The sequence below is a fragment of the Pygocentrus nattereri genome, chromosome 20 (assembly GCF_015220715.1).
Source record: "Pygocentrus nattereri isolate fPygNat1 chromosome 20, fPygNat1.pri, whole genome shotgun sequence".
In the NCBI taxonomy this organism is placed as follows: domain Eukaryota; kingdom Metazoa; phylum Chordata; class Actinopteri; order Characiformes; family Serrasalmidae; genus Pygocentrus; species Pygocentrus nattereri.
This window is the reverse complement of record NC_051230.1, coordinates 13,504,689-13,527,977: the sequence shown is the minus strand read 5'-3', so window position 1 is coordinate 13,527,977 and position 23,289 is coordinate 13,504,689. Positions and strand designations below refer to the sequence as shown.

General features: G+C 39.4%; 1 protein-coding gene across 5 annotated transcripts in view; it reads left to right on the top strand.

Moving 5' to 3' along the window:
* The window catches only part of mctp1a (multiple C2 domains, transmembrane 1a), a 195,878-nt gene that overhangs the window by 30,343 nt on the left and 142,246 nt on the right, over nt 1–23,289 (top strand). The window contains exon 1 of one of the 5 annotated variants that reach the window (XM_017691129.2): nt 18,007–18,140. The exons of the other annotated variants lie outside the window; for them this stretch is intronic. Within the exon in view, the coding sequence (XP_017546618.1) occupies nt 18,099–18,140 (42 nt within the window). The 5' untranslated portion in view covers nt 18,007–18,098. Of the gene's footprint in view, nt 1–18,006; nt 18,141–23,289 lie in introns of those variants that run through there. 5 annotated transcript variants of the gene reach the window in all.

The following is a 23,289-nucleotide window of genomic DNA, read 5'->3' as shown; positions in this document are numbered from 1 at the left end:
CAAAATTGGACAGCATAGGCAGACCATAGGCAGAGCCTTGTTTTAGGTACACCCCTACATTTTAGAGCTGGACATAATACTGCATCCCTGTCCCTCATGGCCACATGATGAGCAGTTAGATCCCATTATTTTAAATAATATTTCTCAAATCTGAAAAAAGTGTGTAGCACTGTAGTAAAACAATATTAGTCTAAAATCTGATATTTTGAACTAGTTTGGTTGATGATCCATATACAAACAGTATAAATGCAAATATAATATCTATGCTTATCTGTTGGCTGAGATGCAGCTTAAGCAGTTCACTGTGTCGTTCACTAAAACAAATGTGCATTAGCCATGTGCACTCCCATCTTCACTAAACCCACTGGAGCAGATGGGTTGTGCCATGTTTGTGGTGTGAATGTTTGTGCTCTCTGTTTGGCAGCACCAGCAGGACTCCTCCTCAGGCACAAGCAGAGAGTGTCTGTTCTCCATATGATTCAGGCTACACTACAGAGGATGGCTCTGTCTGCTTTAATATCAGATTTTGCATCTGTGGCTTTCATATCAGTGCTCATATCAAGTGGGCTTGGGGTGGATGACATAGAAGAAAGTTACATACACAAATATATCACTTTATTTATGTTATTGAGGTTTGTTTACAAGTTGGAAGCCACATAGTGCAGCAGGAAAACAGTAGTGCAAAAAGATGCTGTGTAACTTGTTCAAAAATAGTTTTTTTCTCTGTCTCTATGCATAAGCATGAACAATGACAGTCATGTATGTCCCAAAAATAAGACAAGCTTTTCACAGCATTAAATAGCACACAGTCAGTATTTATTGTCAGTCTGGGTAAGTTAGAGTAGGTACTTCATCATCATAACCTCCTCCCAGTATTTGGTGCTTTGAGGGGGGATCTCTTTAATGCATTATGCAATGAGGCAAACGCACAAAAGAGCATCAACCATTCTTATGGGCCACTTTCTATGGCCAAAGCAAGGTTTGCAATAGCGCAAAACATTAGTAGGTCTGCACAACTATCTAGATGTCAGGAGTTTCATGCCATAGCCATCCGTGGCCAAGACAGCATTCTATTAGACATACCTACCTTCTTAGTCTTGGTTAAATAGCTTACCTTTTCAAGATTCAAGATTCAAGAGTTTTATTGTCATGTGCACAGCAGAACAGGCAGTTGCACTGTACAATGAAATTCTTACTTTGCTGTTCCTCCATTCACCATTCACCTTTTGCTGCACAGTTTGTGTTAGTCATCCTCTGTTGTCTCCATCATCCTTCATCAGTGGTCACAGGATGCTGCTGGCTAGATATTTTTGGCCAGTGGACTATTCTTAGTGCTGACAATGATCCACCACCAAAAAAACACCTGCTCTGCGGTGGTTATGTGGGTGTTCTGATTACTGAAGAACAGGGCAAATGGGGGGTTAACAAAGTATGGAAAGAAACAAACAGACTACAGTCTGTAATTGTAGAACTACACTGGTAAGAGGAGCTGAAGAAATGGACAGTGAGTTTATTTACAATATAGGTGTGCTTAATGAAGTGGCTGGTTGAGGTACACTGAAATTAGACTGTTTTGTGGTTCACTGGAGTGTTTTCAGAATGCTCTTATTGTGTTAGCCTCAGGAATTATAAGAGAGCAAGCTGTCATAATGATTTAGCTGCTTTGTCGCAGCAGAACATGCATGCATACGCACAGTTACGCACAAATATACACACACGTGACTGTATGGTTGGCTGGCTGGGGTGAAAGTTCTGCTGCTTTCCTACAAAGTGACTCAGAATACTGCCAGATCTGTATTCAGTGCAATCCACACATACACACACACACAGACACACACACACACACACACAGCTTTCACCTCACTGTGCTCCTTCTAATCATGATCTTGGCAAGCACTGTCTTCTTCGGGATCATTTTGTGCCTCATCAACGCTTTTATAAAAGTGACTTATGTGACATCAACATACGCCTTTGCCCTTTTTAGTACTCTGGCCCAGTTTCAATCCTGTACCTTGTGTATGATTCTGATAGAAAGGTTGTAGGAAAGGTATTTGATCACAATACATTTGTCTGTTTGTTGCCAAGATAGATTTACAGTAATTCATGGTATACTGTGAAGATTTCCTGGCTAACAGCCGTGTGTCTGTCTGTATGAATTACCTGATAGTCACACTACTGCTGAGCTCAGAGGCGTCAGCACAGAGCCTGTTTGTGATATCGATTGATCAATGTTAGCAGTGATTTTGATGAGGCACCACCTGGCAGAGTTATGACATGCCAGCACTTCCTCTCTCCTGCTTACTTTCAGTATTCTGATATAGGTGCAGCCACATAAACTTTTATTCCAGTGGTTTTCAGTCCTGGACCGACTACTTCAATCCTGCTGGTACTACTTCAGGACTAGAGTCAGGTGCCATTGTTTTAATTTGAAATGGAATTGCAAACCAAACACAGGCATTGGTGGTCATAAATAAACCAAACAACATTTGTTTGGGGTCTAAATTGCATTTTAATAGCATTTTATCAAACTTTACATCAACATGTTTCTGTAGCTTGTTAATGATAAAATAGTGCTGATATGCATAAAAGGTATTTGGCTGCATGGCTAAGTGCTGTTACTGAACTGCACCAGAGAGTTTTTTGCTACAACTCACTGTGCATGTTGTCACCTAACGGTCACTCATCTGCCCGTCACTCCATGTTTTTGCTTATATGGCACAATATTGTAAACATGACAGTAAAGAAGGAAGGGACCAGGCTCTTTATTTGCAAAAATACTGACTGTGCAGGTTGTATTGGTCTTATGCTTAAAAATATGTTAACCAAAATATAACCACCTCCAAAATGAAGAACTATTGACTTGACAAATCATCAGTAGTGTGCAGATATTGATATTGCGGAATTTTTCCACTGGAAGGATCGTTATCTTGATCAGCTGATATTTCATACTTGTGTATATTCTACTGATCAGCTAATACTTGTGTATCATCATTACTCAACACTCATTGTAATCCAATTATAGAATGTGTCCAGCTCATTTAACCTATTTAAGCATGTTCTTTTATAATTACCTTTGTTCTAAACATTGCTGATGTAATTTGACTAATTCAGTTTTGGCCTGAGAAAAATTAGGGAAATTTTCTCTGTCTTTTGAATCACAGAATCAAACTTAGTGAATCAAATTGAAATTAATTCTTAATTAACAACAACACAAAAAATTAAATCAGATAAAAAAAATAGTTTATTGTGAATTCAATCTATTAAGCTGTCAGCTCAAACATAGACATCCATTGCGTAAAGTCACATCTGACCCCAGACCAGCAGCTGAGGGGTTCAAAACGGCTTTTGACATGGAAGTCATTGTGCTTTAAATAAGTCTGTAATCTTCTGGAAGTAGCCGTACAACTGAGCAACATTCACATCAGACTGCATAATCTATTGTCAGTATTCCTTCTTTAGTGTATGAGGACAACAAACTATGACACTGTCTCCGTTTCATGAGAAATTTAACATTTTTAAAGCAGTGGTCAGTGTGTGGTGCATGTCTGGGTTGTGTGCATGAGTTCTCTGAAAATTTTTAAAAGTTAGAATGTTGACATAAACTCAAGTGTATTTCTAAGGAAATGACTCTTTTTACTCTGTCCACATTAAGCCTGAATAAATAATTCTCTTTTTGGGTTTAATTTTATTCTGTTTTACTGGTTTAAGACTTGGGCTACTTGGCTGTTGCTTTGCCACGTTGGAGCCTTAGCATTTTATTTTAGAGCAAAAGGATTCCAAAAAGAAGAGAATAGAGCCAGACGAACTTCAGTCTCTATGCTGATCAATACTAGATGTACTGAGAAGTTCCACTGCAGTTCTACAGGGATCTCTGTACTGAGTGTTTTTGACCTGATCCGTTTTTCCTCCTACTTAAGTTGTTTTTGGCTGGGCTAAATAGGTGTGAGTAATATGGCTAAAACATAACATCACAATACTTCAAGACATTTTTATCATATATAATACATATCATGTTTATATTTTACGATGCTTGATAAGTTGGAACAGGAATAAAAAGATACAGTAGTGCCACATTAAAAGGTAATATAAAAATTAATCTTATTAATCATTTCACACACTGTGCTACACTAAGTACACTTGGACTAATTATGCTGTCTTTGTAATGAAACATGCAGTCGGTCAGTGTTCTTTAAGTACTGACAATATACAATGTGCTATGTAGTGTATCATGATAATAATGAATATAATGATATAGTCAACCGTTAAGGCTACTTCTGCTTTAGTCATTGTTTCAAAACTTGAATATGGGTTCATGCTGCTGCTGTGGTGTGAACTTTTAGCTGCAGTGGCTTATGTGTTGTAACTGTGTTATTCACTGTGCCAAGGCAGATAACAATATTGTGCCTGTTTTTGTGTGGATACATGAGATTACAGGTTTAGAGGATTGTCTATATATGTGTGTGTGTAACACCAGATTCTCCAGATGGTTTGAATAGCAGCACACAGCTGGGTGAAGCTTAGTAACCCATTATGTCTGTGTTCTGCAATGACCCTATGGCTCTGTTGGTTGTAGTAGAATTAGAAGGGCACCTACACACAGGTCTTAAGACCTTCTGATATGGTGACAGTGCTTTATTCTGTATGCTCTGTTAGTAACGAGTGTGATCTTGATTTGCCCTCATGCAGTGCCAAAATCTGTGGTTCTCAGATTTGGCCTCAGGGCCCTCAGACCATTTTTCCCAGCACCCCATACATAGGAATACTGCAAAAATGTGGATCATTTGGGGGGCCTGAGGACTGGATTGAGAACCACTGGTTTAAAATAAGATTCAGTTAAGCTCCTCAGAAATCTCAGTTCTGTGTATGTAGATCTGTCAATGTCAAAGAATCTGTAGTTTGATCTGGCAGTACTTTGGTTATTACTGGCTTTCCAGATCTGATCTGATACGCTCTATATTCAAGAATGATGGATTCTCTCTCTCTCTCTCTCTTACTCTGTCTTTTGTCTCTTTGGCCCTATTCCCAAGTAATTATCTTTCTCTGGAGGTGCCAGCTTGCCCTTTGTCAGAGTGCCACAAAAGATGGCAGCAGTGTCAAGTGTGGGCACTGCCACCCTACTGTCTTGATAGACGTAGCTGCTCAAAGATCAGTCTGTTTGCAGTGAGAAGTGTGTCAGTTCATCTGCCAAGTGTAATCACTTTATGACTAGGGCTGTGTGTTGTTCAAAATGTCCAAAAAGTTTCCTGAACAATACTTGTACTTTAAATTACAAACTGAAAGCAGTTGTGGCTTAAAGCAGAAACAAATGTGAGGTGCTGGATGTTGGATGTATGTACTGACCGCAACAGGTGTCTAATCACTTATGGTAATACCATGCAGTGTGATTTTTACAGACATTCAGCAGTCTAGATTTTGAGACAAACTTTCTTATAGAAACATGGATGCTGACAAGATCAGTTGCTTAGGTACTGAAATGTTTTTTTTTGTTGTTGATACTTTTGAAATCCTAAAGTTATTTGATCAGTGCAATAAAAGTGTCGCATTGTGTTGATCAGCCCTATGTGTCACTGCAGCACTATTTTCTTGACTGGGAGAACCAGAATATATTGTGCTGTGCATTTGGATGAACCTTTACATTTTAAAATTAAATAATAATATGAAGTTAAAATACAGAATGAAATTTGAAATTAAACAATTACTATGATGTCACAATGTGGAATAAATTTTGAAATTAAACAGTAACTGTGAAGTTAAAGCATAGAATGACATTTTACATCAAACAAACACTATAAAGTTAGAGTATCTTCTCTGGTGATGCTTTGCCAGGTCTGTAAGTTCCTTAACCTCACAAAAGACAGACAAACTCCAGTGTATAATCAGGACAGTGGATAGGAGCACTGGATACAGTCTTTAGGAGATACACAAAAGCAGGGTCATGAAGTGTGCTGGCAAGATTTTAGCTGACCACTCTCACCTTGGATAACACCTCTTCCAGCCACCTTCCTCTTGTAGAAGACTCTGGGCCATCAAAGATGACACAACCAGACAAATAAACTCTTTTCCCTAGAGCTGTAGTGTTCATTAACCACAGTGGACACCTTGCACTTTAGACAGACTTCAGGAAATGTCTCTTACTGCGGCTCTAACTCCTTTAAATGCATATTTGCAAACTGTACAAATGCTCAGAATTTTTTGTAATATTTATACGTACTCACTGATTAATTATTCTGTATTTTTATGTCCTTTATTTAAATGTTTATTTTATTTTGCATATTTATTATAGTCTGCATACTTGTCTGGTCTGTTTACATACATGTGCAGACTCATCAAGTTACTCCACTGCGTTACTTACAGGCTTTTTTCAAAGTGACAATAAGTGCCATACATGCAAACTTGTTGTCTTTTTTGAATGTTTATGTGTCATTCACATGATTCATGTATTTAAGGGGTGGGGGGTTGGTTCAGGGTCAGAATATTGTCAGAGAGAATACCTCCTCTTCCCAAACATAACGGTCATCATTCAACCAAATTACAGATGTAGTATTTTATTTGTATAGGCCAGTCAAAACTAGGACTGAAGCATTCAAAGAGAGCCATGTTTCATGAGGGTTAAAGTTGGGTTAAAATTTGTGTTGTTTTCGAGCTGTGGTCAAAATACAGTTTATATGTAAATGATCATTGTTAGCAATCAAGACAAACAAGTTATATTGAAATTGATGTAGAACATGTTGATTTTTGTTGACTGCTGTGATTCCTGAGAGGTGAACAGCCGTGTACAGATTACATTGCATTGAATATGAGCAAAGTTTTTAGAATGGGCTTGGTTTATAATAAGTGTGGGTGTCTTAACTTGGGGCAGTCATGGGCTGGAGGTTAGGGCACTGGCCCTGTGACCAGAAGGTTGCCGGTTCGATCCCCAGTTCTGACAGTCCATGACTGAGGTGTCCTTAAGCAAGACACCTAACCCCCAATTGCTCCCTGGACGCCGTGGATAGGGCTGCTCACTGACACTAGTATGTGTGTTCACTAGCCCCCTAGTATGTGTGTTCACTAGTGTGTATGTGGTGTTTCACTTCATGGATGGATTAAATGCGGAGGTGGAATTTCCCTGTTTGTGGGATTAAAAAAGTATCACCTAACTTTACAGTACCACAGGAAAATGTTGGAAAATTATGTATTTCCATGCAGAGGACATGTTAAGCTAAAATCAACAAAACAGGTAATTTGACCAAGGTGTGTCTCATTGTCAGCCTCCCATTTGCAGGGCAATCTCTTTTTACTCCACTTCTAAACCAAACCTGTCTGTTTCTTTATGATTGTCTATTTATTTTAATAGTTGCATTGGTTTGAGACATCCAAATTTTTGCCATTGGTATTGAAGTGAATACTACCACAGACTTCCTTTCAGGTTAAAACACACTAGCACAAAAAGTGAATTGGATGGAAAGGCTGTTAATAGGGGCTGATTGTGAGGCGTGGACCTTTATAGTGGATGGTGCTTGTCTGTGTATGTGCCCCTGAAGCGGATCCTGTTTCCTGTGTTGTCCACACCAGGCAGCTTCTCTCTGATCTCTCTGACTTAATGAGGAGCCAGATGGTGCAAGTGCCAGACGACAGAACCAAAGGAATGCCAGGCGGGTATGAGTGTGTGTGTGTGTGTGTGTGTGTGTGTGTGTGTGTGTGTGTGTGTGTGTGTGTGGGTGAGAGAGAGAGAAAGGGAGAGAGAGAGAAAGGTAGTTGTGATGTGCTGTAATATGCAGGTAAGGTAACACACTTGGCCATAACTGGCAATTTTAAATAAACAGAACTGTGTAAATATAAAGGTATGCACACAATTAGAATATTTGTTGTTAGGTGAAACTGTGTAAATAAAACAATATTTGGCGATATTGTGATATTAAATTGTGATTAAATTATTTCACAGGTTTTTTTTCTGAGTGTATTATGAATATCATCTGTTTTTAAAGGACACTGGCCAATTGCATGTTCAGTACAGTACAAAGAGAGCATAACATATAGAAGCTTTAAAAGGCCATGGATTTGCATGTTATTTACTCGTTTTTTCATTCTCAAGATATGGTGATATGTGTCATTATCACAGCAAAACAAATGTTGTTTGCTCAAGATCATGAGTTATTTATATCATGATCACAACATAATGGACTTAATTGTCTTATCAAGATAAATTTCATTATGTTCCGAACATGTAGTTTGATCTGGGATATTCAAACTTTTGCATGTGACTGTGTGTGATAATAGGTCTAATGTCCTATATGTGTTATATATATTTAACTACGTATATGCAGTAGACATTTTCAAAGCCTAACCCTGAAGCCATACACTATAGAATTTTCTTCTACCTTTAACCCTGATTTTCCTTTTTGACAAATATTAACAATTTGAAGTGAATTACCAGGTTGGGAAGGTGCTTTTATGTTTGAAAACTCACATGTGCAAAAATGTGAGATGGTCAGCGACATAATTGAACAGCAAACATGCATGTCGGGTGTGCAGCAGACCACAGCGATGGAGGAACTGCTTGGCACATGTTCAATGTGTAATGCAAATTGAATGTTTATATTATATGGATCAGTGCTTTGAAGATTTAATTTTGCAGTTTCACATCAGCTTGCCAGTTGGTAGTAAAATGCTTCTCTAGCTCTGAATAGAATGATATCCACATTTTCTAACCCGATATCCATCTATAGTTTGTGTTTTTGTTGTGTTCCATTGGGTGTGCATAAAAGTTTAAGCAAATCTAGTTTTGTTTGCTTATTTTACATAATAAAAGTGAGATTTGCAAAAAAACTTCAATTTTTTGTAGGTTGTAGTTTACTCCTGTTTTCTCTATATTTCTGATATCGTCATGGTATTTTTGTCCTGAAAATGTATGAAAACCAACATACACAAATACACAGCACCTCATGTTCAGGTGTCTTGTATTTATTGCCTCTGGGCCCTAATAATGTTTTCAATCATGCAACATTATAACAGGCACCTGAATGCCAATAGGAATCAGAATTATGGTCTTTCATTTATTGTTAAAAACAGCAAAATGGCAGGAAAATGATCTGCAGAGACTGAAGCAAATTGCCCAGTCATGTATGGAGAGTAATGCTCATAGTGTAATGCATATTGCTAACTATACTGCAGACATAAGTGCCACACATTAATCACCTCTATGCCACAGATTGAAAACTAGATTAGCACTTTGTTGAGATCTACTGACATAACAGCACAATCACATTTTCTATATTTTACCAAATGCAATTGTGCTGTTATGTCAGTAGATATCAACAAAAAGTAAATCAAATGAACCAGAAGAAGGGATTTACATTTTCCCCATGATAAATCCCCGCTCTCATTTCCAATCATACTAAAACTACCTCTGCCCTGATAGTTAAGTCTTAGTGCAGTAATGCCATCACGCTCTGTGGCTCACAGGCTGGCAGAAGGGGGTCAAGTCCCCTGTCCTGCTGTCCGCTATGGGACAGGGTCTCTCAGGGTCTCTCTTTCCCTGCCCAGCCACAGGCTGCATGTGGATTAATAAGTACAGATGGGTTGTGGATGCTGGCAGAGCAGTGGGGCACTGCTGCATGCTGCCATTCCCTCTGAAAGGCGGATGCTGTGTGAATCTGTGTCTGTGGGAGATTTCCGCCTCTTCTGGTCTTTTTTTATATTGGTGTTGTCGTTTAGTACTGTTTGCCTAACATGATTTCTATCCATCTACCTGTGCAGCTGCCTGTAGGTGCATAAATATGTCTAGTTCAATATGTATCTAAATCCATGTATACATATATGTAGATGCATGTATAAATTACACATATGTATATATATACATTATACACATTATATATGCTAGGCTACATTTTATAGCATTTTACAAGTTTTGGATACTCATGGATGTTTCTGAATGAGCACTCTGATATTCATTCTTAAAATTACCCTTAAAACAATATTATTTTAGTTTTTTTTACACTTAATTAACTAGTTTTTCATTTTAGATCTTTTAAAGGAATAGTTTTGCACAAATGTACATGATTTATCATGTACCCTAGATTGAGTCATAGAAACATGTTTGATATCTGACTTTTGCTTGTCTAGTTTACGATGGAAGATGCTAGGCTAATATTGCTAACAAATGCTGGGGTTGGATTGTCACTGAACTCTGTAATGTTCAGAAATGTCTCTGCCCGCTCAAAACACATCCAGGCACATCCAACACATATTTTATGCAGACACGTCTTTTTGGATTATAACATGGTATAACTTACTTTAGTCTATAAAAACAAATGAAAAATAATGTTCCTCGCTAAGGTGAACAATGGGACAGCCATTGTGAGTAACAGCAACCACTTTTACCTCAGCACAATATGTGATATCATGGACCCACCAGTGACTCACTGGACATACCTACACGTCTTTGCATGACAGGAATTGAGTTTACTTGTGGAAAATACCAGATGATGCCAATAGAGATTGAGCGTCTGTGGGAAGTGGGAGCTGTTGATATCAGCACTTGAACAAATCAGCACTGAAGGTAAACCAAGATGTCTATTTCTAAAGTAAAACTACGTTAAGGCACGTTTGTCACACATGTTAGCTGAGCATGGTATGACAGTAGCTATGTGAGCAAAAAATGGAGAAAAAGTAAACAAAGCTCATCTCGCACTTCTCATTGGTAGCAGTTTACTTTGAACCGCTGCACATTTAAAATATCCAGTTTGCGAACTTTGTTGTAATCGTCAGGTGAGAAATTACACTGTTTTGGAGTTACTGGCACCTGTGAAGGGATAACAGCGATGATACAGAAGTAAGTTTGAGATGGACTTTCAAAATCCACCTGCCTCTGGATCAAAGACTTTCGGACCGACTGCAACCAGTCTGTAAGATTGGGTCTCCATCATTCCTCCACCCTCAAACTCAGCACCAGCCCGCTTCTCTATGCTCTGTGCACCTATGACTGTGTCCCCACCCACTCCTCCAACACCATAATAAGGTTTGCGGATGACACGACAGTGGTTGGACTTATCTGTGGAGGAGATGAGACCGCCTACAGGGATGAAGTCCAGGGGCTCGCTGAGTGGTGTTCTGGAAATAACCTCACCCTGAACTCCTCAAAAACAAAAGAACTCTTTATAGACTTCCAACGGAAAGGAGCAGTCCTCACACCACTGTACATCAATGGGGACTGTGTTTAAAGAGTCCCTTCCTTCAGATTCCTGGGAACACACATTTCTGAGGATCTTCCCTGGACCACCAACACCATGGCAGTGGTCAAGAAGGCGCAGCAGAGACTCTACTTCCTGAGAATTCTCAGGAAAAACAACCTTCAGGAGAAGCTGCTGGTGTCCTACTACTGCTCCACCATTGAGAGTGTGCTGACATACTGCATCTCAATGTGGTACAGCAGCTGCTCAGTGGCAGAGAGGAGAGCACTGTAGGGGGTCATAAACACGGCCCAGAAGATCATCGGCTGCCCATTGCCCTGCCTGGAGGACCTGTTCAGCTCCCGCTGCCTCAGCAGGGCAGCCAACATCCTGAAGGGCACATTTCACCCAGGACATCATCTGTTCGACCTGCTGCCCTCTGGTAAACACTTTAGGTCTATCCTATCCCGGACAAACAGGCTTAAAAACAGATTTTACCCCAGAGCCATACAGGAACTGAACACTTCCAAACACACACACTGACAAGGACTTTCTATAGAACACTGTGCTCAGTGTTCAAGTGACTGAACAACACTACAACTCTTTACTGGCACTGACTGCATAGGACACTGTACACTGTTCCAGTGCTCCACTCCACCTCTGTTCTATTTATTATTCATTTGTCCTCGAGTGTGCAATATATAATGTGTATTCTTTCTGTGCAATAATTCTTAACATGTGCAATATCATGACTCTATAAGCTATCCAAGGAATGTGCAATAACCAACAGCTACCTCACTTGTCTATTGTCTGTGTAGAATATATAGTTTTATAGTCCTTTTCCTTTATATTAAAGATTTTTGATACTTTTTTCCTTAAATCTGCACTTTATATATTTTAGCCTTATGTTTAGATGTTTTAAATTTATATTTAATTGTTTTGCGCAATATGTGTACAACAATACTGTGCTTATCTTATCTCTTGTCTTATGTTAATCTTTTAAAATCTTTGTTTAGTAATGTTTTTCAATCAGTTTAGCCATGTTCATATTCCACTGATAACTTAGTTGTCCCAAGTTAAATTCTATCGTGAGTGAAATAACACTGATAGTCAAACATGAAGCTTGTTTAGAGCTGATAACTCGACAAGTATTTTAATATTTTATACTAAATTTGCATAGATTTGTGCCTGTTGTATTTTATGGAAATCAGCTAAACTGATTAGCTAGTGTGCTATCTCTTTTTGTTTCTGTCTCTCTCTGCTATATTTAGAACTGTAAGCTACTGTGTAAGTAGTTTGCTAAGGTGCAAATATTTATGCTGGTAGGTGCTAATTGGGTGCTATTTTTCTTAGAGGAGGAACATTTTTAGCTAGTAGTCCACTGGTGTCTGTCAATTTTACATTTTTTTTTCCAATTTTACAATTAAACTACAATTGTGTTTTTGAACACAAATGTAGCAGCATTAGAACACAAGTTTTAATGCTATTTATTAAAAAAAAGCCACAGAATTGTTCATATTTTTACAGTCAAGGAAAAAATGTAAGCTTTGCTTGACACTACGCTTGATTGAGTGTAATTTAAGACTTGGATACTTGTTTGCCCCTCCCCTTCTAACTTCACCCAGAATTGTTGATTGTGCCTTGAATATATTTGAGTCCTCAAAGGCATAACTTAATAGGACACAAAATGGGCTTAATGTTGATGTATATTCGTCAGGATGTTGCTAATTGATTTAGTTCAACAAAATTGTCAGAAACTATAAAGGCTGCTGGATAAGCTGGACAGTGTTTCTCTCTCTCCCTCTTTCTATCTCTAGGCATAAGGCCATAGCTGTAGTCATGCTGCCTGTGACTCTGCTCCAGTCCTCTGCACTTCAGAGCTGTTTCATTATTCACTGCATGAGCAGCTGCACTGAGACAAAAAGATCCATCCTGTTATCTGCTTTCCTCTTTACATGTGTACAACTCTGCACTCATTTACAGAATCAGTGCTGTGTACCTGCGTTCTATTTGTGTATGACTCAGAGGGCATCAGTTTATGTTATCGTAACTAAAGTCACATAGAACCCAAGGCACCTGCACATGTCTGTGTGTTGAGCTGATGAAAGTTTGATAGGTTTATGTAAGCATGCCTCATTGAGATTGACTGTTGGGGTTGAGTGGAGGTTGCTAGTCTAGTCTGGCTCATATGAAGAACATCAGAGTAACAATGCTGGATCAGTCATACTTTTCGCACTGCTGGGACTCAAGTGAGAAAGTTCAGGTGGGATATCATCCTGAATCAGGGTCCCTCTTTCTACAATCTTTAGAATTATATACCTGGTGTTCTAGCAGAGTGATCTTTGAAGGTTTCGCTGTGTTCTGTGCAAAACCTCTACCTCAGCCTTCACCAGTGCTGCCATTTCTCCATCTCATCCATTTACAAGACTCTCTTATTCATTTTTGTTCTGAAATGCACTACCCTTATTTATTATGAGAAAAGGAAACTGTCAGACTGAAAGATCAAAGAGTAATTTTGCTTAATGGTCTTTACACTGTGCAAGTAGACGCACACCACACACAGCAGTGAATGATTAGATGGTATTACTTTACTGATTTCTATTAGGAGCTGTGGGTAATATTTCTTAAATCTATTCATTAAAATGACTGGCTAGATTGCTTTTAGAACACTTCAAATTATAAATTAAATAAAAATTCTAAAATACTGTCAGATGTGCTGTCTGGTGTTCTGGCACTATAAATAGCCCTGTGAATAGAAGCATAGTAAATATTTCTGTTATATAGGAACAGATTTTTCCAAACCTTTCCAAATATCTTTTTGTGTTACTGGCTGTCCAAATACCAGTGGAGACAAGAGGAGCTGCTTAAAATACTCGCCAAAGGGGCTTCCAGGGAAGGACACACCAGTGAATGTAACCCAGGCAGAATGGACAACCACAGAGTAATCCAGCTATACTTGAATTTCTGTTTTATTTGGGTATATATAGCTTGTGTATTTTGTACTTGGTGTAAAATAAAATGTGAAAAATGGAGTAGAGAACCACACAGGCGTGCTCTGTGTAGCAGCTTAGGCCATGCTTTCAAGCGAACGTTGTGATAGGCTCAATTCATCAGTAGTCAACGTCAACTTTAATGACATTGAAAGGAATCATGTTTCATTTCCTCATTTCTGCATGTTCTCTCCCTTCCTCCTGCTCATCTCCTTTTCTCAAGGCCTCCTTGTTTTTCTAGGGTAGGAGACAAGGAGTAGGAAGGGAGAAAGAGGAAAAAAGCAGTAGCAAATATTTGAGAATGCATCCATTAATACATTCTCCCTTCCTGCTCTGAAACGCAGGGGTGTAGCAAAAATAAAACTCTATATACTAAAACTCTGTGTGTATCTGTTGTGGTATGAAGACATGGGACACCATTTTTTAATCAATATTTTTTTATTAATATAAGGTACCTCATGATAAAGAAGGAAAATACATTATGATTTCCAATTCACATTGACTTTAAAGTTAATATAACCCATCCAATTAAGGTGCAACAATGCTGCAGTAAATCAGTTGCATTTTTGTGAATATATTTTTGGATAATTCTGCTTTCGTAATTCAAGTTTCTTTAAAGTTCATGACCCATTCCTTTTTCTGCTTTAAATGCAGTGTTACTGTGTAATAGCTGTACACTCTAATTTTACGACCGTTTTGATAAAACGGCAGCTCGCATAACACTCGGATGGCGGAATTTAGATTTGGTTATTACAATGTGCTCATTTTCCACTTTAAAACAGTTCCACACTGCAGACATTCATTTAAACTGACAATGTGCCAGAGTGATGTAAGTTGTGCATAATGTCCAATAACGTCACCTTTCAGATCACTGCTGCTAATGCATTAAAATAAGCCTTGATCAGCTCTGATACTGTTCTTGCACATCAAATAAAAAACTATGAACCATGAGCTTTATGTAAGTTATTGAGATATTAAAGAGAAACTTGCCATAGTTGATCTGTTGCTCTGACTTAAATTAGACTACCTTTTTTGATTCTCATTTCCTCCTTCTTCAACTGATTCTGAATGGGTTTTCTAAATATAAAGCTTCTTAGAGATGCTGACAGTGTCGGAGCTGAGCACCTCTTGTCCTCCAGGAAATGGAAGACACAAGCTAGGTGATATTTCACAGAGATGAGGGGTGGAAACAGAGGGAATAGTGAATAAGATGAGTGAAATAGCAATGGGGTGATAGGGTTCCAAAAGAGAAAAAAGGACAGTAAATGAGGGGTGAGGTAGAAGATTGGGAGATGAGTTGAAGTGAGGGCAGTGTTGCCTCTGATAGAATATAAAGGTTTGATGGGAAAAGAGTAAAGTGAAATGGGGTGCAAGTTATGGAACTGAATAGAAAGATAAGGGGAAAAGCAAGGAATGAGAAGTAAAAGGGAGGAGAAATAGCAGGTAGGGAGAAAGCAGAGCTGGGTACATAGAAAGAGAGAAATACCCCTACTTTGTTGATACACATTATAGTTGTACATTATAGTTGTATAGCTGAACAGTTAAAGACTGCAGTTCTACTTTTTCTAAGCACAGTATGTGTTACTGTTCCTTTTGGCCTTCATAAGGCATCAGTTTCTAAGCACAGGACCTCTGTTGGCTCTCCACATGAAGCAGCAGCCTCACCTCCTCTCACTCTACTGCTATTCAGAATGTAAGTGAAGCCAGACAAAGATAATAAGTTCAAATCCTCACTGAAGAAGTTACTAGAAAACATAAATGTAAAAGAAAATGTTTCTGGGTTACCTGTTACAACATTCAGATGTCTGTAGTTGATCTAGACCTGCCATAAATTGTTCAAATCCACCATTGTTAGCTGCACACTGACATCATTTTCCAAATACATTAGATATGCTAGAAATTAGGACGCAAGTAAGACTACTTCTAAAACAACATATCAGCATTAAAAATCAATGCTATAGCGTCTGTATGCCTGCATCATGCGTTTCCCACAAAGGGAAGTCAGATTCTGACAGGAGTTGATATTCATAACACCACCAGAAAATTACTTGTGTAAAAAAAAAAAGATCAAATTGTAAGTCTCTCTGGATAAGAGCATCAGCCAAATGCCATAAATGTAAATGTAAAATGTAAAAGACAGCATCGGAAGAGAAAGAACCATGCCGACTTATAAGGTAGAGTAATATTACTGGATTTTATTAGAGGTGGTTGCAAAATTTGAAGGTTTATTTGGTGTGGGATTGAAAAAAACTGACCAGACATTTTGATGTGACATGAATTAATTTTTTTTGCATGCTAGCCTGAAACAGAACTGAGGTTAGATGATTTTGGCATCTGGAAAAACTACAAAGCTCTGTGAGACAGGGATGGCACAGATTACACACTCTGCTGTTGGATTTTTGTTGTTTTCCCATTAGCTGTGAGACCGTCTTGCATCCTTTTATTTCTTTTAGCTCTTGTCAATCTATAAAAGCCAGTCGGAAATTTACTTTTGTCTCTTGCTCAGTCAGTCTCTCTCTGCCTTGCTTCCTCTGACAATGTCTTCTTCAGTCTCTTCACAGCCTCTACCATGATGTCTGTACTGGAATACTGAGCTAGCTTCTTCTGATAGCTAGCTGAAGATGCATAGCTGTTTGTGTGTTTTGCTGCTATTTTAAGGTACAATTGTTACATAGTGTTGCTTTAAAACTTAATTTTTTTTTTTTAATTTTCAAAAGAAATCTGCAGGGATATTTTTCCACTCCTCCAAAGTTCAGACTTAGAAGTTGGTTACATTTTTGCTTCTCACAATCCAAGTCTTCCCAAACACATTCAGTTATGTTAAGGTATGGAATCTAAGAGTCTATTGCTCTAAAAACACCCCTAGCTTGCTTTTTTGGTTTGCAGATTTTCTTCTTTTTTTTTTTTCATCTATTTCCGTTTCTCAGTAACGGCCTCTTGACAACTGCACATCCTTTCAGATTCATAGTGTTGATTTGTCATCTCACAGTGGAAGGATGGACAGAAACACCTGTGGATTTTTTCAGATCTGAAACAAGAGCGAAGCTTGATATTCTCCTCTCTCTAGAAGATGAAATCTTTAAATATTGTTTATTTACTGGTGACAGTTTTGGTGATCTATTAAGTCTTGCATAATTGTTAGAGACATTGATATCTTTTTTCTTTCATATACAGGTGGCTTGTCTAATATCTAATCTCCTAAAATATCTCCTGAAAAGGAATAACTTGTATTTAATAGCTGTTTTGACTGGAAATATATAAAGGATCTTACTATTGCGCTGTGTATAGTAATTGAACCTGATGAAAAGCCCAATAATGGCAGCTCTGTGTATACTGTTTGTTAATTGTTCCTGTAGTATTGGGCTTTGTAATGGTGTTTTGACTGGAAATATATAAAGGATCTTACTATTGCGCTGTGTATAGTAATTGAACCTGATGAAAAGCCCAATAATGGCAGCTCTGTGTATACTGTTTGTTAATTGTTCCTGTAGTATTGGGCTTTGTAATGGTGATTTTACACAAGGCTGTAATATGCAAATGAGCCCTCAAACCAATACAATGTTTTTTCCATGTTACATTATTTACAAATGTGTTTTGTACATATTGCAATTTATTACATCACGTACCTATATACCGGTAACTGCAATATGGCACTTCCTGCTATTACATGGCAGAGCTCATGTGTGTGCGTATGTGTGACATGTGGCCGACTGCTGTATGTGAGCTGCTGGCGTGTGCTGAGGTGGGATATCTGAGAAGTTCACCAGAGAACCTCCCTCTGACAGCTGGTTGCTAGGCGTCCTGTGCATACGGGTGTGTGTGTGTGTGAGACAGTGTGAGGCAGGCTCCCGCTCATATAGGACAGTAAAGCAGAGGCAGACTCAGCAGCCAGAGCAGCAGCAGCAGTGGGATCGTGCCTGTGTGTGTGCATGTGCATGTGGAGTCCCTCTGTGGCTGGATGATCGCGCGCTCTCTCTCCACTGTGGGACGAAGCCTGACTGTATGTATCCGTCTTGCGCTCTTCTTCTCTGTCTTTTCTTCTCATATTTCTGTGCCTGTGACTGTGCAGTGGATACAGTTTACTGTGTCTTGTGTGTAACATAGGTGGCTTTAGTGGGTCACTTTAAACTTAATCTGATTAAATGAGAAACAGAATGAGGGAAATGTTCTGTAATTTCGGTTGCTGTCCTAATAGTTGTTTGTTGCTGTTTGTACGATCACCTCATAACTCTATTTTTTTTTTTTTGAAAATCAGCCGCTCTTTATATTATGAGAACATTTTGTGATGCATGGACCAGTAGAAATGACTTTTTGATGAATGGACCAACAGAAGTGGTCCTCATTATTTATTTTGTGATGAATGAACCAATAGCAATGTTCCAGATTACTTATTCAATCACAAATGGACCAATAGAAATGGCCAAAAATGACTTGTTTTATGATGAATTGGTCTAAATGAGACATTTTTCATGAGGAATAAGCCAGCAGAAATGGTAGAACCTTTCTTATTTTAAAAGGAATGGGCCAATAGAAATGGTCCAAAATGACTAATTTGATGGTGGGTGCATCAATAGAAAGCTGTCCAAATAGCTTGTTCCATGACAAATGGACCGATAAAAATGATTGAAAATTACTTGCTAATTGGACGAGTAGAAATGGTCTAGAATGATCTATTTCATGACATATCTCATCATATAATCAAGCTATAGAAATGGTTGTAAATTCCCTTTTTTATAATGAGTGGACCAATAGAAATTGACCAAATTGGCTTATTTCAGGGTAAAAAAAAAGCCAGAAATGATAAATGAAATGAAAAATGGTAATTTGATGTTAGGTTAATTTATGACATCATTGTTTTGAAGCTAACAGTTTTCTTTTACGATAGTGATGATATGCAGTTTGCTTGTGGGAAAAAAACAACGTTAAGTGACAGCAGTTATGATGCATGCATTGTCTTATAATTTACGTTCTTGCATTAGGCTGAGCTGATTAATAAAAAGGCTTGTGTTTGGTCACAAAGTCGTGTGGAGGGAACTTGATAGGAATGCTGATGTGAGCATAACATGGTGAATGGTGACACAGGGAGGGATGATGTTAAGAGAGAGTGGAAGGAGGAGGAGTAAAAAAAAGAAACAGGAGAATCCCTGTCATCTATCTTTTGCTGTACAGACAGTTCATTGCGGGCAATTCCTTAAGAAGAGCACTGCAAGCATCTGCAACACACTCCATACACTCCCTCAGCCTCCAGCAACGACCCATTCAGACGTGAGCGGAATGGAAGGCTTTAAAATGCTCCACCGCAGTGGAGGAGTGTGTGCACGTGCATGTGGAGCTCTTCTAGTGAAACTCATGCTCGATAACAGATGAGTTATTGATGCAGTTTTCTTTCTTTGCTTAAAGTAGCCCCCTGTGATTTAAATGGTCGTTTGCTGAGTAGAGCATACAAATGAACAAAAATGGAAAAGAGATGCAAATGTGGAAACATCTCCATGGAAAACAGTAGTTACTCATATGTAGACAAATGAGGTTGCATGGTTCTTTCTAGGGGTGTAATGATACACAAATTTCATGAAATAATATGTACTGTGTTTTTTGCACCATGGTGTGATATACTGTTGATAGCAGAATCAGATTTATTGGCCAAATTTGTTGACACAAACACAGAATTTGGTTCTAGCCGTTGGTGTCTATGTAGTATTAAATGCAGCATACAAGCAATGGACGAATAATTTACAGACGGTAAACATTGTACAATATACAATATACACAGTATACACAGTGTACAAGCAATATGCAGACTATGTAAGGACAAGAAATATACACACAATATACATATTATTTACAATGCACAATATACGAGCAACATAAAGATTATGTAGGGACAAGCAGTATACAAGTTTGTAGAGTAATGCAAACAGCAGTAATCTTCATCGTGTATGAGAATTAAATTATGGTGCACAGTTGAGTCTGAAACAGGGTGTAATTACTATCTAGAGAAAAAACGGGAGTAGTTATAGCCCAGCAGATGGTATTACTGTTCTTATGAGGGTGATCACATAAAGAAACTGCTCTTTTGTCTGACAGTTGTGGGATACAGGGTTCTGTAGCACCTACCAGAGGGCAGGAGTTGGAAAAAAGGCTGTGTGAGGAATAATTTTGACCGTTTATTGGTTCTTAAGGAGCACAGGTCCTGGATGGTGGGCATGGAAGCACCAATCATTTTTTCAGCTGACTTTACTGTTTGTTGCAGTCTGTTCCTATCCTGTTAAGTGGCTGCTCCAAACCAAACTGGGATGCATATGCACAAGACAGATTTGATGACTGCAGTGTAGAACTGGCTCAACAGCTCCTGTGGCAGACCCAACTTCCTTGTGCCTGTCTGTCACAGACAGTACATCCTCTGCTGGGCTTTTTTAAGGATGGAGTTGTTGTGGGTCTCCCACTTCAGGTCTTGGGGAAATGGTAGTTCCCAGAAAATTTAAGGTCTCCACAGTTGACACAGGGCTCTTGGATTTTGTGAGAGGGAAGAGTGCTGAGGGGTGTCTCCAAAAGTCTACAGTCATCTCCACAGTTTTGAGAGTGTTCAGTTCCAAGTTGTTTTGACTGCACAGCTGTTCAACCTCCTGCTGATATGCAGACTCATAGCCATGCTGGATGACTGTAGTGTCATCTGCAAACTTGAGGAGTTTAACAGATCCTTAGAGGTGCAGTCATTGGTGTAGAGAGAGAAGAGCAATGGGGAGAGCACACTTCCTTAAGGAGCACCAGTACTGACTGTCCGTATACCAAAAATGATTTCCACAAACCGCACCTGTTGTTTACTGTGTGTCAGGAAGCTGGTGATCCGCTGACAAATGGTAGAGGGGATACAGTGTGCTGCGAGAGTTTGGAGTAGAGAATGAGATGTTCACAAACAGGATCCTTGCATGTTTTCCCGGGCGGTTGGTGTTGCAGGATAAAGCACAGTCTCATGTTGACTGCATCATTTATTGACCTGTTCGCCTGTTAGGCAAAATGCAAGGGTTCCAGCAGATGTCCTGTGACATCCTTCAGGTGGGCCAACACCAGTTGTTCACAGGATGCCATGACCACATATGTCAGAACGACAGGCCTGTAGCCTTCCAGTCCTATGATGGAGGGACCATTTCTTGAGGACTGGGATAATGAAGCAGGAGGGGGCTTCACACAGCACCAGGGATGTGTTGAACATCTGTATGAAGATTGAAGCCAGTTGGTCAGCAGAGGCTTTAAGACAGGAGAGGGCAACACTATCTGGACCTGCTACTTTTTTGGATTTCTGTCTTTGTAATAGCCAGCTCACATCCACTTCACAAATATTGAGTGCAACCTGTGTAGGAAGGAAGAGAGGGGGGTTGCCTGAGGTGTGATGGAGGCTGATGATGTTGAGCTGTAAAGATTGAGGGGTGTGAATTTGTCTCCTGCAATAGAATTCATTCACAGGTCATCAGCCAGGTCTTTGGCCAGGGAAACTGAGTGAGCTGGGAGAGTTTAGGGGGCCAGTCTTCTGGAGTTTGTATTGTCTGCAAGGCCTACCCACACTGATGCAGGGCTGAAAAAAATGTTTTTCAGCTTTTCAGTGTACCTTCTTTTAGCTACTCTGATCTCCTTTGTCATTGAGTTTCTGGCCTGTTTGTACAGGGCCCAATCTCAACTTCTGTAGGCATCTGCCTTGGCTTAATGAAGCTGTCATAGATTGGCTGTGAACCATGGCTTGTTATTGTTGTGAGTGCAGAAGGTTTTTGTTGGTACATTTCTTCACAAGGTTGGGTTCTGGAAACTGGTGAAAAACTATCTTGAGTGTACTGACTTTGAGTGTACTGAGCAGTTTATTCCTGGTGTAGCATTGGGTTTGAGTAACTGAACACACAGAAAAAAAACAAAAACAAAGAAACTATTAGATCTGTGCTGAGGCTGCCACTCGCAGTGCCATCTTGCCATCTTGCCAAAAATATTGGGAATTGAAGAATATATAATATGTAGGGATGCGTCTGTATGCTCATTTACTTGTACTCATAAAAAATCACTGATACCAACATTCCTTACAAGGAGACCCTAATCACACAGAGAAGTATTACTGAGTCCATAACCATTGGACACAAAGCCATCAGTTGTTTCAAATATTCTGCCTTGGCATACTTCCAACAGACCTATACTGTGTGATTTTAACCTGTTTTAAACCATCTCCCCAGTACGGGTGGAATCACGCAGGTCAACTAAATCCTCATTGAACTCTGTGGCTAAAATCAGGCTGATTGGTAACATTACTGTCCTATCTTATGTACAACTCAGAAGGTAACAATATTTTTGTCGTGAAATTGACTGTTTTGTAAATTTCCAAGCTAATGGTGCAAAGCATTTACTTAATACAGAAAGGTAAATGATTAGGGTAAACAAAATAACAATGTAATAAAACAAATCATAACAGCTCTGGTCATTTCTGAATGTTTAAGTTTAAGTGATACTGTTTTGATCCCACAACCGGGGAAATTCCATCTCCACATTTAACCCATCCATGCAAGTGAAACACCACACACACACTAGGGGGCAGTGAGCACATTTGCCCGGAGCGGTGGGCAGCCCTATCCATGGCGCCCGGGGAGCAATTGGGGGTTAGGTGTCTTGCTCAAGGACACCTCAGTCATGGACTGTTGGCACTGGGGTTTGAACCGGCGACCTTCCGGTCACAGGGCCAGATCCCTAACCTCCAGCCCACGACTGCCCCAATGTACTGCCACGACTGCACTTTAATGTGAAGTGGAAAATATGCAACCATTTATTTTGCATCAGATTATGCAAACATATACTGTTGTGTTCAAGGGCTGATAAAATGATAAAATGAATGGTCTGATTTTAGTTTTTTGTATCTTTAAGACTGCCAACATGCCCTATGCCCTTTTTCTGCAGTGCGAAACACTCCGTGAAGTTAAATATGTGTATGCAGGCTGCAATCTGTGAGGTACTCTGGCTAGAGAGAGATTAGGGTTTGGGGTAGGGGGTTGTGCTGTCTGTGGGCGGCACGGTGGCGTGGTGGGTAGCGCTGTCGCCTCACAGCAAGGAGGGCCTGGGTTCGATTCCCCGGCCGGGTGACCAGGGTCCTCTCTGTGTGGAGTTTGCATGTTCTCCCCGTG